Source organism: Oryzias latipes, chromosome 22 (assembly GCF_002234675.1).
Source record: "Oryzias latipes chromosome 22, ASM223467v1".
Lineage (NCBI taxonomy): Eukaryota > Metazoa > Chordata > Actinopteri > Beloniformes > Adrianichthyidae > Oryzias > Oryzias latipes.
Window position 1 is genome coordinate 13,838,372 of NC_019880.2, and position 14,895 is coordinate 13,853,266.

The 14,895-nt window shown below is 41.6% G+C and overlaps 2 protein-coding genes across 2 annotated transcripts; both read left to right on the forward strand.

Moving 5' to 3' along the window:
• The first annotated feature begins 4,265 nt into the window (after nt 1–4,265).
• On the forward strand, nt 4,266–10,232 carry LOC101169577 (delta-like protein 4). Its single transcript, XM_023951870.1, has 11 exons — nt 4,266–4,772; nt 4,853–5,104; nt 5,558–5,615; nt 5,990–6,253; nt 6,969–7,029; nt 7,226–7,356; nt 7,462–7,631; nt 7,895–8,114; nt 8,191–8,935; nt 9,040–9,148; nt 9,229–10,232. The coding sequence occupies exons 1-11, from the start codon at nt 4,719–4,721 to the stop codon at nt 9,232–9,234; spliced, it is 2,070 nt and encodes a 689-aa protein (XP_023807638.1). The 5' UTR covers nt 4,266–4,718; the 3' UTR covers nt 9,235–10,232.
• A 1,769-nt stretch (nt 10,233–12,001) lies between these two features.
• LOC101169827 (glutathione-specific gamma-glutamylcyclotransferase 1) lies at nt 12,002–14,583 on the forward strand. The gene is made up of 3 exons (XM_004082590.4): nt 12,002–12,357; nt 12,445–12,480; nt 12,741–14,583. The coding sequence occupies exons 1-3, from the start codon at nt 12,178–12,180 to the stop codon at nt 13,125–13,127; spliced, it is 603 nt and encodes a 200-aa protein (XP_004082638.2). The 5' UTR covers nt 12,002–12,177; the 3' UTR covers nt 13,128–14,583.
• Nucleotides 14,584–14,895: the final 312 nt, after the last annotated feature.

Genomic DNA, 14,895 nt, shown 5'->3' on the forward strand with positions numbered 1-14,895 from the left:
CTTCCCTCAACTCCGTTTATCTCTTTCCTTTTCCTGCTGCGTGGTTTTGTCTTGTGTGAAGCAGTGATGCTTTGACTCTGGCGGAGGAGGATTTCCTCAAGGCTACAGTAGCTTCTTCCAAACACAGCCCTGCACTGGTAATTGCTGAAGGAAAAGAAAAGAAAAAAAAAAACACACACACACACACACGCATGCACACATACAAGAAAAACATGTTAAGCTTTCATGTTTGGTGCCTGGGAGTGTCCTTGACAGATTTCATTTCTTTTTAAGTGCAACACAAACAGAAGGAGGAAGACAATGAAAGAAGGGGAAATGCATCTGCTAAAACCGTACTTAAATATGTTTAGCTCCACCAATAGATGTGGGACGATTGGCATGAAACACCAAAATGGCTGCTGAGACGACGGCGATGCATGCCCTGCACGCTGACACACATCTGTCACACAGGTTAACGTCAACCATGTGAGGACGCTTGTTTCCAAGGTCTGCCACTGATCCGTAAATTAGACTGCGGGCGTTTTTTAAACACTACGGCGGCACGAGACGCCCTTTCAGCAGCCCCCAAATTATCACTCCAATGTAGTGACACCTGTGTGCATCATGGCACACTGTTCGTGGCCTAAGGGTGTTGTTGGTTGCGTAGTAAAAATGGAGGAGGACTGTGTTTTGTCAACAAAATCAGAAAAAAGGTGGGTGGAAAGTTCCACGCACAGGAGCCCCAGAGCTCTTATTAACCAAACAGCAACAATGTCAGAGGCTTTCCGTTGAAGCTGGAGCTTAAAAATGGGAGAAAACACACATTCACAATCATCTTCAGCAGGTAATTGGATGCGTGTGGTGGAAAAAAAAGCTTGTCCATGTAGACAGAAGCCAAAATATCAAACATAAAACAGGAATTTAGAAAGTTTAGAAAGTGCTCTTGCCTCACAGCAAGAAGTCCCCTGGTTCAAGTCCCAGCTGGGGGACCTGAAACAGAACACCAACGGGGGACCTTTCAGTGTGGGGTTTGCATGTTCTCCCCGTGCATGCATGGGTTTTCTCCAGGGACTTCGGCTTCCTCCCACCATCCAAAAACATGCTTCATAGGTGAACTGGTCACTCTAAATTGTCCATAGGAGTGAATGGGTGTGTGCCCGTGGCCCTGTGACAGACTGGCAACCTGTCCCGGGTGTCCCCCGCCTTCACCCACAAGTGGCCAGGATAGGCTCCAGCAGCCCCGTGACCCCAAAACGGAAGAAGATGAATGAATTGAATGCAATAATTATCATTTAACACCCTGACGGCTTAGAGGGGGGTCAACCCCTTCATGCTTGGCTTAATTTCCAATTATATAAAGAATATTTAAACATTTTTGTGTTCAAGGTGATGTTAAGTTAAGTGTAGTCTTGGATTTTACGCTACGTTGCAAATTAGCAACATCCGGTATGAAGGGGTTAAAGGAGATTTACAGTTTTTTTGGGGAGGTTTGGGGGTTATATGGGAATTGGTGCCTTGCCCATGAGTACAATGAATGTCAACCCTTTAGGAGTAAAACCCTCAACGAAACGGCAGCTCAGTCCACCCCTCTTACTGTTTTTTTACAGGCTTTTTACAGGCACCGTACTCAAAAAACCCCACAAAAGTCATTTTTGTTTTCAACACCACCACATTTACCGCCTAAAGTCTGCCGTTTTTCAATTGAGATAAATACAGTACAAGAAGCCAGTTTCTGCATGTGAGAGCATCAGGTCACGACACGACAGCATGTCATAGTGACACAAGGAAAGCCACCCCTGTTATTCTAATTGAGACAGCAGGGGATTTCTCCTCCTCGGCCGACACACTCAGATGCCTCAGATCCATTGGCAGTGCACATCAAAAGCCCCATTGATTGGCCGAACAGATTGGGGCATAGAGATCAAATGTGCTGTAAAGAAGTGTTAAACTGCTGTGCATTAAACGGAGCAGATTTCTGAACTAAAAGGGGCCATCTGTCAGCGCGTTGGCTAATTTCCTATCCTGCACTTGCCCAGATTGTTAATTCTTGTTGAACGGCGAGGAGGAGGTGAAGATGGAGGTTAGACCGAGAGGAAGAAAAGGTCAAGGAAATGCTGTGCGACAGAAAAACAGAAAGAAAATCACAAAGCACTTGAGGTTTTTTGTTCACGTGTTGGGTTTTGTCTCACTTGTGTCAAAACGTTTACCGTTAATCAACAGTCCCATTTACAGTAAATATGAAATACATTGGCATTTACAAGAGGACGGCTTAATTTAACCCTGTGATATTTATAAGGCAAACATCATTTTTTTGCATGTTTTGGAAATAATAAGTCCCAACAGTTATGTCAGACTTCTAGCATCGAAATGAAAAAGGAATTTGCTCACTTCAAGATGAAAAGCTGCTCTCCAAGCACACTGAATTGATTATTATTTTGACTGAGAGGATTTCAAACATATTTTTTGACCGTATAACTTACAACCGAGCCTGCCTGGGAACAAACATCAGTCTTCTGAATAACCAAACAACTCGAGCGCGGTCTCTCATAAATAGCAACTTGGCTAATCCAGTCCAAAAAGCACTTTCATCCCCCCATCCTCATTTCCAAATCAAATGTTATTTTTAGGGTTCGATGCCAGCTCGAAAGACATTCAACAATCAGAAGTCAGCTTTACAAAACACTGTCACAAAGAAAAATGACGTTCCATACAAGGCTGCAGATGGAACTGCGGTGGGCCGACGTCTGTTTCCAAGGCTGTGTTTATTCTAGAGCAACACAAGCAGAAAAAGAGCCGGCTATTTTATTGTTTGCCCTGGCCAAAAGTAAATAATCTATACAGCTTGGGGCTGAAATTTCCCTTTAATTTAGCTCTGAGTTGTATCTATTTACTTGAAAAACAATATACTAAGAGTGATAAAATCTATCGATATGTAAGCACCAAAAAGACGCTTCTCCCCATCAGATCCAAGCCAATTTTTTTGTTCACGCTGCACTAAGAAGCAGCCAACCTAAGCACCACTGCTTGTTTAGCACAGTTCATTTGCTTCACAAGGAAACTGAAACTCGAGCTACAGAAGGGAAACCTTAACCACACTCCATTAAATATTAAGGTGTATGGATGTTTTGACGTGTATGAAGCAGGAGCGCCATTATTCTACACGTCTTTTCCTGCACAAAGAGATTGATGGGGCTCTGGAGTGTGTGGCAGATGCTCTGGAGATAAGAAAAAAAAATAAAATAAATTTGGGTCAACTCTAGATGCAAACCAGAACACAAACACTTGATTAGACCCCTGCACTGTGCAAAACTTTGATGCTGCACAGGATCCGTGTGAATCAGTCAATGGTGGGAACTCTGAATGCTTCAGCACAACCGAGGTATGAGATGTCCGGGCGTCTTACTCACGCTGCTCCACGCTCAATGCTCCATTGTCTCTGCTTCGAAGCCCGACCTCAAACCTATAAGTCAGAAGGTGGAGGGGTGGGGGGTGGGGGGGTTATCAAGTCATCTCGGCAGGAGAGCCGCACACACCTTTGTGGTTAGGGAACCGTTCCCAAGTCCTGTTCTCTCATGTAAATTCTAGCAGACTGGTTTCCCTGCTGCAGGGATGATAAAGCAAACAATGCCTGTGCCCAGCGTGAGTTTTCATGTGAGTGTATTTTCTCAGCTTTCATGCACTATTTCTGCTTCTTGCGCAGAACTGTTGTAAAATTTGTGTGCTTTCCATGTGATTTTGCAGTAAAACATAAATAAATAACACACCTGCTCTGTCGTTGCACGTTTCACTCAATGCCACATCTTTTCATTGTAGTGACACAAATGAAGTATATGTTTGAGGTGTATCTTCATCCTATTTACCCACAAAACAAACACGCAGGAGTTTCAAAGAAGCAAGGCTTTCCATTCTTGTCATTTCTCCAAAATTGAGCTCTCTGTTGATTTATGACCAACTTTACCGTGTCAGGCTGTTAACACAAACGGCACCATTTATCTGGTTTCTGAAAGAAACTAAAACAAGTCAAATGCATCAATAATACCCTTTGAAAATATTTCTGTGGGGTTATTTGTCAACTAACATGTTTTGAATATAGATAAGAAATTGAAATCTATATTTTTGTATTCACAAGGCTCTTGGATTGCATCACTTGTCATGAAAAAAACAGATATTTTCTGAAACAGGTGGATCATCAGACAATCTCCCTTCAAATCCTATATAGTAAAAGCAAAAAAGAAGGTGGAGAGGAGAGTGGGCGGTGTTACCCAGGCACCGTCTGCACCCAGACCACACGCTGCTATATAAAAATGGGAGGGACGTCAGGCATCCTTTACTCCGAGTCACCATGCGCTGATGCTCCAGTACGTGCGCGCATCGCAGCTGACAATACAAACCCCGCAGCCGCAGAGCAAACCGATTCAACAGCTGACCGGCACGATGGATGGGCAACATAAAGACCGAAGAATGACTCACTTGTGGATATTGACGTTACAGCTATTTGTTTAACCTCTTGCCACTGGATAACTCGGCTTTTTCCAACTTTTTCTTCTGGATACGGATTGTGGAACTGGATTTTGCCCATCAGGCTTTTTTTTTTTCTTTTGGGGAAAAAAAGGATTATATTTATTTTGAATTGTTGTGTTTAAGCATCACTGCGTTTTTATGTTTTTTACGTTTGGATTAGGAGCGTTTTGTAAGAGGACGAACTGACTTTTTTTTGGATACGCACATAAAGCTAAAGGATGGCCAATTGGTTCACCTCTACCCTCGTAATAGTTATGCCATTATTTACTCAGGTATTTCAAAAACACATCTGAATTAAAATGATAAATACATATGTATCTATATCCTGTACTTACTTTAAATTTGCTTTTAGGTTTTGGGATCAAGTGTGTTCGAGATAGATCTCCATCATTTTCAGAATACGAAAGGTTTGCTGGCGAATGGCCGTAGATGCAGCATGGCCGGCTGCAGAACTTATTTCAAGGTTTGTTTGAAGAACTACCAGAAAGTAGTGTCCCCTGGGAAGTGTATATTTGGCAAGGCCACCACATCTGTTCTGGGAACAGACACGTTCAGCATCCCGCAGGAAGCCCGGCTGCGTATGCCGCTCAACTTCACCTGGCCGGTAAGAGCACCTGCGCCAGCTCCGTGCACACACTTGACGCCTCGCGCTTTCACGAACGCACCAAAGCAATCAATTACTCGGCACCAAATCGAGTTTTAATCAACAAAATGCTAGTTTATACATATGTGTATATATGCTCTCAGTAGATTGATTTTTTTAATGGAAAGCAAACAATGTTACGGTTTTTAATCATAATTGGCATTAGTTCAGCTTTTAGCGCATACTTCAACTTTTAAACAAGTATTTTTTTATTTGAGTTTTTTTTTAGCGACGTGTCTTGTTTGAAAAAAAAAGGTTTCAAAGTTGATAGCATTAATTGCCAACAATTTATGCTGTTGAGTGTTGTGAATTTTGTCTTATACATTTCTGAAACATTTTTAGTAAATATTTATTAATTTTCATGTATCTATTTATTCTTTTTTGTGACCCTAACCTCCTAATCTCTGTCTTTAGGGTGATTTCTCGTTAGTTGTTGAAGCCTGGCATTCTCCTGCAGCGGAGCAGCCTGAAGGTGAGGGGATGCCAAACACCCGTCCACCGCTAGAGGGAGACGTAGTCTTCCCTCGCCCTTTCTTTCATAAGGCACATGTTTGAACGCTACAGTGGTGTGATGCTGCTGGTGAATGCATTTAGTCTTTTAAGCGTCAATGGTGTAATGGTTATGGGTTCATGAGTCACACGAGTCTCGAACACAATCGAACTTCCTTTGTTTTATTTTTGGCAGGCATGGGAAAACGTGTAGCCTTTCCTGAATTTGACTCGTTTTACATACTATTTTAATCATGAGGGGCCTTTTTATTAATTAACATGAAAAATTTGCACAAAACGTTTTTTTTATGTTGTGTACTGAATTATATATATATATTTTACCATTTCCCCCCACAGATAACACCAAATCAGAATTCTTGATTAGTTCTTTTGCCGTCCAGAAAAAGTTGGGAATAGGGCCTGAGTGGGCCGAGGACGTGCAGTGCGGGACGCAGACGGAGCTAAGGTACTCATACCGGATCATCTGCAATGAAAATTACTACGGGGACACTTGTTCCAAAATATGTGCTCCAAGAGACGACCGTTTTGGCCACTACACCTGCAAGCCGGACGGGCAAATAGCCTGTCTGACGGGATGGAAGGGAGAATACTGCCAAGAACGTAAGCAAGAGTGGAGATGTGGAGTGTTTGTGGTTGCAATATGTTAGGGGGGCAGAAAGAGAGAGGGGGGGGGGGGGTAAAGAAAAGGTGGCCCCTAAATTAAAAAACTGCATAAAGTGGTCGAGGATATTTGTAACAGAGGGATAAACCATTAGCAGAGAATATGGGGGAGTTGACATGTTTTTGATTTTTTACAAATGTTTAATTTGGCTTGAAGTAGGGTTATACGCCTACCTGTTGAATGTTGTCGAATGTATACAAGGGGGTAGCTAACACAACAGCACGGGAGTAGGGTGTAATTTGAAGACTTACACTTTCTGTCGAGGCGCGTGCGTTTAATCCTGGCGGTGGTCGCTCGGCAGCACGCGCCGAGGTTAATCGCGGCATTATCGGGCGCCACGCGCCACTAACCCGCGGGCTCTTTTGTTCAGGCGGCACAGGGCAGCAGCTGCAAGCGGGCCTCGAACCGTTCACCGATAACAATGGGGGCAGCTGTCCTGCTTTTCTGAGAACAAACATCTGCTGCGCTTTAAAACCACACGTTTATGAGTGTATAATCAATGTCAGACACGACAGAAGTGTGCATTCAAGCTATAAAAGTTAGGCTGCAGCTTTGAAGATTGTAGGAAAAACAGTTAAAAACCTTTTCAATTTATGGCTTCATTATTTTATTGTAGAATTTGCTTTAATTATTTATTTATTCTTTTTTTTTTAGCAATCTGTCTGGAAGGCTGCAATGAAAGTAATGGAACCTGCAAATTACCAGGAGAGTGCGAGTGAGTATCCACTTGTCTTGTGCATTTACAGACTTTAAGTTTAAAGAATTAATAGTGGATAAAAGCTGCTTTTTGTTCAAAAAGACGTGGCTCAGGTGTGTAAGTGGTCCAGCAGTGGATTCTTGTGTTTGTGGTTCTGCCACTTTTGTTTTTTTGAGAAAGTGTGAGCCAACTGTCATGTTTTATGTGTGAACAGTTGCAGAGACGGCTGGCAGGGTCTCTTTTGTGATGTGTGTCAACTCCATCCGGCCTGTAAACATGGTACCTGCAAAGAACCGTGGCAGTGCACCTGCAAAGAAGGCTGGGGGGGTATCTATTGTGATGAAGGTGAGCAGCTGGTTCTTTCCTTTTTATTGTTTTTTTTTTTTTAAAAGGAAATCACATTTTAGCCAAAACTGAAATCAACAAATTTCCTTTGATTGTTGTTTACAGATCTAAACTACTGCACCCATCACAAACCCTGTGTCAATGGGGCCACGTGTATGAACACGGGCCAGGGCAGCTACACCTGCGCCTGCCTACCGGGCTTTACTGGTGTTGACTGTGAGCTAGAGGTCCATGAGTGTGACAGCAAGCCTTGTTACAACGGAGGCCGCTGCCTGGTGAGTCCGGAAATCTCTTTCTCTCCTTTCCCACAACACAGGCTTTCCTGTTTTTGTTTTCGCCTCAGTCTATCTGCTACTCCAGGAGGATGCTATTGATTGTCAAGTCAGAACATGACCCAGTTCACAGACTGTGCACTGTAAATAGACGTCAGGCTAAGGAGAATGGGGTTCGTTAGGGCAGTCATGAACAGGATATGATAAAAAACATCTGACACAGAACTTTGTGATAAACTTTTTTTTTTTATCCTTTTCCCCCACAGGAATCTGAGAACGGCTATAGGTGTGTGTGCGCAAATGGGTTTGAAGGGCCACAATGTGAGCACAGGATGCTGACATGCACAGACAAACCGTGCTTCCATGGAGGCAAGTGCAGAGAGAGGGGCAATGGGCAGAAATACCTATGTGAGTGTCCAGCTGGATACACTGGACTCAACTGTGAGAAGAAAGTGGACAAGTGCACCTCACTGCAATGTACTAATGGTAAAACAACAGTTCCATCAACAGCATTTCTTCACTCTTTGTGCGCCAGAATTAAATCGGCCCGTTTTTTTCACAGGTGGGCACTGCGTGGTCCAAGGTAACATCAGAATGTGCAGCTGTCGGTTGGGCTTCACAGGGATGCGCTGTGAGATCAACATCGACGAGTGCGCCAGCAACCCATGTGCAAACGGCTCCACCTGCATGGACCGGATTAACGACTACTCCTGCTCTTGCCCTCCAGGCTACGTGGGCCGGCACTGCGACAGGCCTTTGAACCGCTGTGCCTCTCAGCCTTGCCTCAATGGAGGCACCTGCACAATCGGACCTAAGGGCAAGGCCACATGCCTCTGCCCAGCCCATTTCACTGGTCCCCATTGTGAGGCAAGCAACCCTTCCTCAGCCAACACTCCCAGCTCCAACACTGGCTTAGAGTACAGTGAAAAGTTGAACTTGGCTGCCATCAGCTTCGGTATCGGCTTGGTGGCATTTCTTTTGCTTTTCTGCGTGGCAGTGGTGGTTCTGCGCCACAGAAAGAAGCAGAGGAACGCCGAGGAACAGGACTCAGAGACAATGAACAACCTGTCCAAGGCGGACTTTCAGAAGGACAACCTCATCTCTACCATCGATCTAAAGAACACTAACAAGAAGGTGGACCTGGAGGTGGACTGCCCCGTGGAAAAATGCAATCATAAATACATCAACCACTATCACCTGGACTATAAATCCTCCTCGGGATACAAGGAAGAAGTGTCCCTTTTGGACAAAGATGAAAACTGTGAAAAGATATTGGAAGACAAAAACCAGTTGAGTAGAATGTACAGGTAAGAGCACAGGAAGGGGTTAAACGAGACTGGACTTTGATACTGTCTCAGGGTGCATTTGTTTTTCTACTTTGTAATGGACATAATGTGTTTTTACTCCACAGCGAAAGGCCAGAGTGTCGACTATCAACAATATGCTCCTCCAGAGATTCAGTCTACCAGTCTGTCTTTGTAATAGCAGAGGAGAAACATGAATGCGTCATTGCAACTGAGGTACGGGCTCTCTTCACTTAAACTTAAACGAAAATGAGTTTGAAATCTTTCTGTGATAGTGACTGATCTTTCTCTTCCAGGTATAAAAGTGCAAACGTATTTTCATCGCAAAATTGGATTCCCTGTGGTCTGTTTACAAGTGAGAAAAGACTGGGATTTATTTAAATGCAAGCTGCTGCTCTTGAACCCTTTACAACTGGAAGGAGCTTGTATGCTCTTTGACTGTAAAGACATGAAAGCTACAAAACTGTAAGAATGTACAGACTGAAAAGACAAAAACAAGAGCGCCTAATGGCTCACGGATTCATCGTCTCTGCTCCTTCCACGTTAATCCAAGGACAACAAGACTCATGCCTACATGCAGGCACGAGGCGCCTGCTCTGTGTGAGCCGGTCATCTGCACTCAATGCGAGCAGCTGTGGAGGAAGCCTGCCTTTTCCATTCCTTTTTATTGGTCTTTAGCGCGTGTTCTGAGCAATGGTTTGCTCTCAATCAGTCAAAAACTACTGAAAACGGTTCATTTTCAAGAGACTTTGAAGAACATTCAGTTATGACGAATGTATGCAGACTAAATCACAAAGCCTTATATATATATAAATGATTTTAGGAAGAAAAAAATAAAAGCACCCCGCCTTACCTTGATTCCTTTGCACAGCAACTTGGGGGAACAATAAATGATTGAATAGAAAAATGCAATATGCTAAAATGCCAGGCAGGGCATTGTCTATTTTATGCAAGATCTCCCTCAAACAAAGACAAATACACACATGAAGTGACTCTTATACCAAGGATGCCTTCAATGGAAATGGCTTAACCAATAGGTTTATTTTGTTCAATTAGTATTTCATTAGTTATTTAATTATATGAAGCACTGTTTTCTCTTTTAATGTTGTATAAGATTATTTTGTATATACTGTATATTTATATGTGGAGATTAGAAGTATGACTTGTACATCTGTTTTTAAGTTGATGCCACCGAAAAGGTGACTTTATTTTTTCAATGTTTTTTGGTGTTGTAGTTTATTATTATTATTATTATTATTATTATTTGCTATATAAAGACTCACAGAATACAAATCTGTTACACTGCTTGTTTTTTTTTGTTTTTTGTTGTTGGTCTGTGATGGTTGAATGCACATCTGGTCAAAAGTCGCAGCTTTCTACAGGCGCTCAGTTTGTGTTTGTGTTAAGTTCCTTCATGCAGAAACATTTTGGCCAAGTTGATTTCGATTGATTCTGCGCCGATCTTCCTAAAGGCTGCTTAAAAGCGGGGTAAACCCTGGACATGGTGTGAGTGTGTCACAGGGCCACACAATCGCATACTCGTGCTTAACAATTGAAAATCACCAATATACCTATGAGGCATTTTTTTCTGGACTGTGGGAGGAAGCCAGAGTGCATGGAGAAAACCCACACTTGCACGAAGAGAAGATGCAAACTCCACTCAGATGTAAACATTTTGCCATAAGGCGAGAGTGCTAACCACTATGCAACCGTGCAGCCCTGATTCAGTGTCCAACATGTAATGTCAGTGTAGTAATGTGTCAGTAAAGCGGTGCATTTAAGGACATACACATATAAGTAACCAATTTCCTTTAGGCACTTCAGTAATATTAAAGTGATGTCTCAAATTCGAATGCTAAAGCAATAAATATGCTTGAATAAAATATACATCTTAACTGTTATTTATATATTAGGTGTACAATCCCAAATTAAAATTGGATGCTATTTTTTGATCCCCAATATCGAAAAAAAATTAATGGCGTAAACTATATATTGGCAGATTTGCTATAAAACATGCTCCCTCTAAATATCCTGAAATAATATTAAACAAACAGGGCAGCAGTAATGACAGCAATGACGAAAAATAAAATGTACTTTAGTATAAAGTGGATTTTAGAGAGATATCTTGCTGCATAATAAGAAGTTTTACTATTGTTTTTTTTTTACATTTCAACTGTCGTTAGACACACAGTGTAAAGAGTGAGTATTAGAAGAATTTTCAGAGCTTTTATAAGACTTTTTTGTTTTTTTAAAAGCCCATGACTGTGTTTGGATGACCTTCTCAGGTGCCTCCTCTGCTTGCCACTGTGCAGCCTAAAGCGAACTCAGCAGCATCATGCTCCCTGTGGAAGAGCACCTGCAGTTCATGTGCTATTTTCTGATGATTCTCAGGAAATGACATCTCTTCAGGGCTTTCTTATCTAAAGCAATAGTGTTATTGATCCAGGTTAGGTCCTCCTTGAAGCATACAGTCATCGCTGATCATCCTTCAAAACAACAACACAGAATATTTTCTTTCATAACCACTTTGGGGGGATTTGTAGGAAGATAAAAAAAAGCAAAGTGTTTTCTACCCATCAGATCAGGGGATAAATCGTTAAACAGAGGACAAATATGCAAAGTCATAGCCTGCATGGGCACAATGTTGATGGACAGATCAAGGCAGAACACAGACACTTAATGAGCTTAAGAAAGCAGGATATAACAGCCCCAGCTATTTATAGGTAATCTGATTACCTTGACTTTCACTTGGAGCTGTGGAATACAACTGCTGCTTCTAATTAAAATCAAACCAGTGAGGAAGTAACTAGTAGGTTTTATTTTTTAACTTGATACAAAACACAATAAATAAGCTATCAATTTTTGTTTTTATGGTTCCAGCTGAAGACGTATTAAATACATATTTAGAAGTGAAGTTTATTGTTTTAAAGGCCTATAATAAACTGTTAGTGAAATGTCACCTCTAGGTGATTTTGATTGGCTCATTCCACCCTTAGGCCCGCCTTCTCTGTGATTTCATTGGTCGCTTCCTCGATAACACGAACACACGTGTTTGCATACATCAGCGCAGGCGAATCGGACAGTATGTACAAGTTCCTGCAGATGTCATCAGTGTAAAAATAGATCAAAAAACATCAGTAACCTGTAGCAAGAATGATGGTTTCAGCAATTACGAGACAGATGATAAATAGAAAGCGAAAATAGGAGAGCAGAAGCAGCGACTCTGATTTCTTTAATTCAGACTGATGAGCGCTATGAAAACACGGGACAGTAAACAGGAGAAGGGAAGCTTGTGGATTTTTGGATATGGATCATTAGTCTGGAAACCGGGGTTTAGGTTCAGGAAGAGCAAAGTTGGTCACATTAAAGGATACAAGAGGCGCTTCTGGCATGGAGATGATTTTCATCGAGGGGACAAAGACAAGGTAACGTTTGGCCACACACTTACTGATGTTTTTGAGTTTTTTTCTCAATTTTTATAAATTTTTTCTTATGTTTTTTTTTTAAATCAGCCTGGCAGAGTTGTCACACTTGTTGCCGATGATGAGGTAAGTCAAGTGTGTTTTCCCCTTTAGTTTGTGCTGCCTGATCATGAACAACCAGGTTAAAGCCTCTAATTCACCCAAAAGGACAATAGAGAAATGTTGTATTCATATTAGCAACCTGCATTTAAAAACCTAAGCACGGAGATGAATTCATTTAAAGAACACATTTGTTTCTAACATGTGCCACTGTGGAAATCACTTTTTTTTTTGCAACTCAGCAGAATGATTCCCCCCCCCCCTCTCCCCCCCCTCCCCTCTCACAGGCTTGCACGTGGGGTGTTGCCTATGAAGTAAGCGAGTCACAGATTGAAGAAACGCTTCAGTATCTGAACATCAGAGAGGTGGTGTTTGGGGGCTACACAACTGAAATGGTGGAGTTCATCCCCAAAGAGAACAATCAGGACACACTGCTGGCTCTCGTCTATATCGCCACCTCTGACAACCCCATTTACCTCGGCCCGGCCTCGGACAAGGAGATTGCAGCCCAGATTTCCATTTGCAGGGGCAACACCGGCCACAACACTGAATATTTGCAGCGGCTGGTGGAATTCATGAGGCTTTACTGTCCTGATGTGGAGGATGAGCACCTTTTCTCTATAGAAGCTGCTGTAATGAATATTTTCCGTGATTGTGGACATCAAGCCCTCTAGATCCACACTACTGGGAGCTGTTAAAAACAACCATCATTCATTTTTATAGAGTGAAAAGGGAAAGAAATTCCTGCTGCTAATGTTTCAATAAATTTGATGCTCAAAGAGCTGATCCAGTTTCAAAAAGGGACAAAACATCAGTCGCAAATCTAGTTCTTGTCTTACAGAATGAGAAAAACAGGAGCTTGCATTGCTTTAAAGTTCACACTAAGAATTATATTCCTTTTGAAACTTGTTATTCTAATGAAAGTTGTTTAAAACAGTAAAAGAAAAAGCACTTTTTATAGGGCAATTTTGAATTTTGAACTTGCCTATGTTCACACATTTCATGCCCAAAGAATGTTGACTCTTGCAGAGCTGAAATGCTGATTTTTCCTCACAGAGGTGCTAAAATGTACAGATTATTTTCATAACTCTATTGTGTATGTGTGAACTTAAAGTCTGAAAGTTTTTTATACTTTTTTGTTGGATGTGAATGCATTTTTCTTTTATGCCAGGTGTCATAAAACCCAAAAAAATCTTTCCGAGGATCTATTTTTTAAATGTCCTGTTTAAGCATTCCTCTAAGCTTTAGATCAAACACAAAAAGTCTTGTTTTCACAGATCAACTTTTTTGTTATTACTGGTTGCAGCAATAGAAATAAACCATATCTAATTTTAAAATACTTGTATGCATAAACTTCTTGGATATGTGCTCCTTTTTTACTTTTATTCAGCAAAATATTTTGTACCTTAATATGTTTTATGAAACATAAAGCAACGCTTTTCACGGTAGTGGCTTTTAATGAAGAGCAAGAGGACTTCCAAGAACACAGTTATGGAGGAACAGTGAGTGAAGTGAGGGTTAGCTGGGAAGTGAGGGTCCATATAGGGATGTTTTTTTTCTCCCTTCTATCTGGTATTTACCCTGTGCTGGAGCCGCCTGCACACATGCCACATATTAGAGTGAAGGAAGGAAAAAAAAGCAATGAAAAAAAAACAAGCCCACATTTTGAGCCCAGTGGTTCTGTGACACAGTTCCTCGAAATCAGCCCAAAAGTAGGTCAAAGGTGTGGCTTGTGAAAGCAGTAAATAGATGAAGGATGTGCTCTGCAGCACTGCACCTAAAGACCCATACAGGAAGACGGCAACAGAAGTTATGAACGAGGAAGAAATATACTTTTAAAACATACATATTTAGCGGTAAAATAGTATGATATATCCAGGAGAAAGAGTCGGTTAAATTAGCACTGAACAACATATTCCTATGTGCTTGCAAGACATATAAAAATCACTAAGTCAGATGTTCGCTTGTACCACATGCGGTGCAAGCTGGCACAAACTGTTCCCCACAAATATATCAGATGACTCATCTAATGTCATGGACTTTCTGCCACCTCGTCCACTTCTTCTGCTTCATATTGTCACTGTGGTCTTTACAAGATATCTGTTTGATTAAACTTTTTCCTTTCCAAAACTGCTGCTGTCATGTCAAAGCCTTGGCTCTCACTGCCTTGTCATCTGATGCTATAGTTGAACATGTTAAAGAAAAGTTGGTAGATTAATATTTTTAATATTTAAAGATTCTTGGCAAAAGAAAGCACATCAAAAAGTCTAACTTTAAAGTCTTCCCAGTGATCTGTTATTTCTTATTATACCATTTTTAAGCCAAAGTAAAAAAAAACTTGTCTTTTTCTATGACAGTTTCTAACAGTAGTTCATTAGAAATTTGCCTCTGAGTTGTGGGTTAGGCTGTTGGAGTAAAGTAAGCCTGCCATTTCCCTTGTTT

What these genes read in the sequence shown, in the direction of transcription:
- LOC101169577 (XM_023951870.1), top strand. Translation starts at nt 4,719, where the DNA reads ATGGCCAATTGGTTCACCTCTACCCTCGTAATAGTTATGCCATTATTT. An exon ending in CGCTCAACTTCACCTGGCCG is followed by an intron (nt 5,105 to 5,557) that starts GTAAGAGCACCT and finishes CTCTGTCTTTAG; the next exon opens with GGTGATTTCTCGTTAGTTGT. An exon ending in TGCAGCGGAGCAGCCTGAAG is followed by an intron (nt 5,616 to 5,989) that starts GTGAGGGGATGC and finishes TTCCCCCCACAG; the next exon opens with ATAACACCAAATCAGAATTC.
- LOC101169827 (XM_004082590.4), top strand. Translation starts at nt 12,178, where the DNA reads ATGAGCGCTATGAAAACACGGGACAGTAAACAGGAGAAGGGAAGCTTG. An exon ending in ATCGAGGGGACAAAGACAAG is followed by an intron (nt 12,358 to 12,444) that starts GTAACGTTTGGC and finishes TTTTTAAATCAG; the next exon opens with CCTGGCAGAGTTGTCACACT. An exon ending in CACTTGTTGCCGATGATGAG is followed by an intron (nt 12,481 to 12,740) that starts GTAAGTCAAGTG and finishes CCCCTCTCACAG; the next exon opens with GCTTGCACGTGGGGTGTTGC.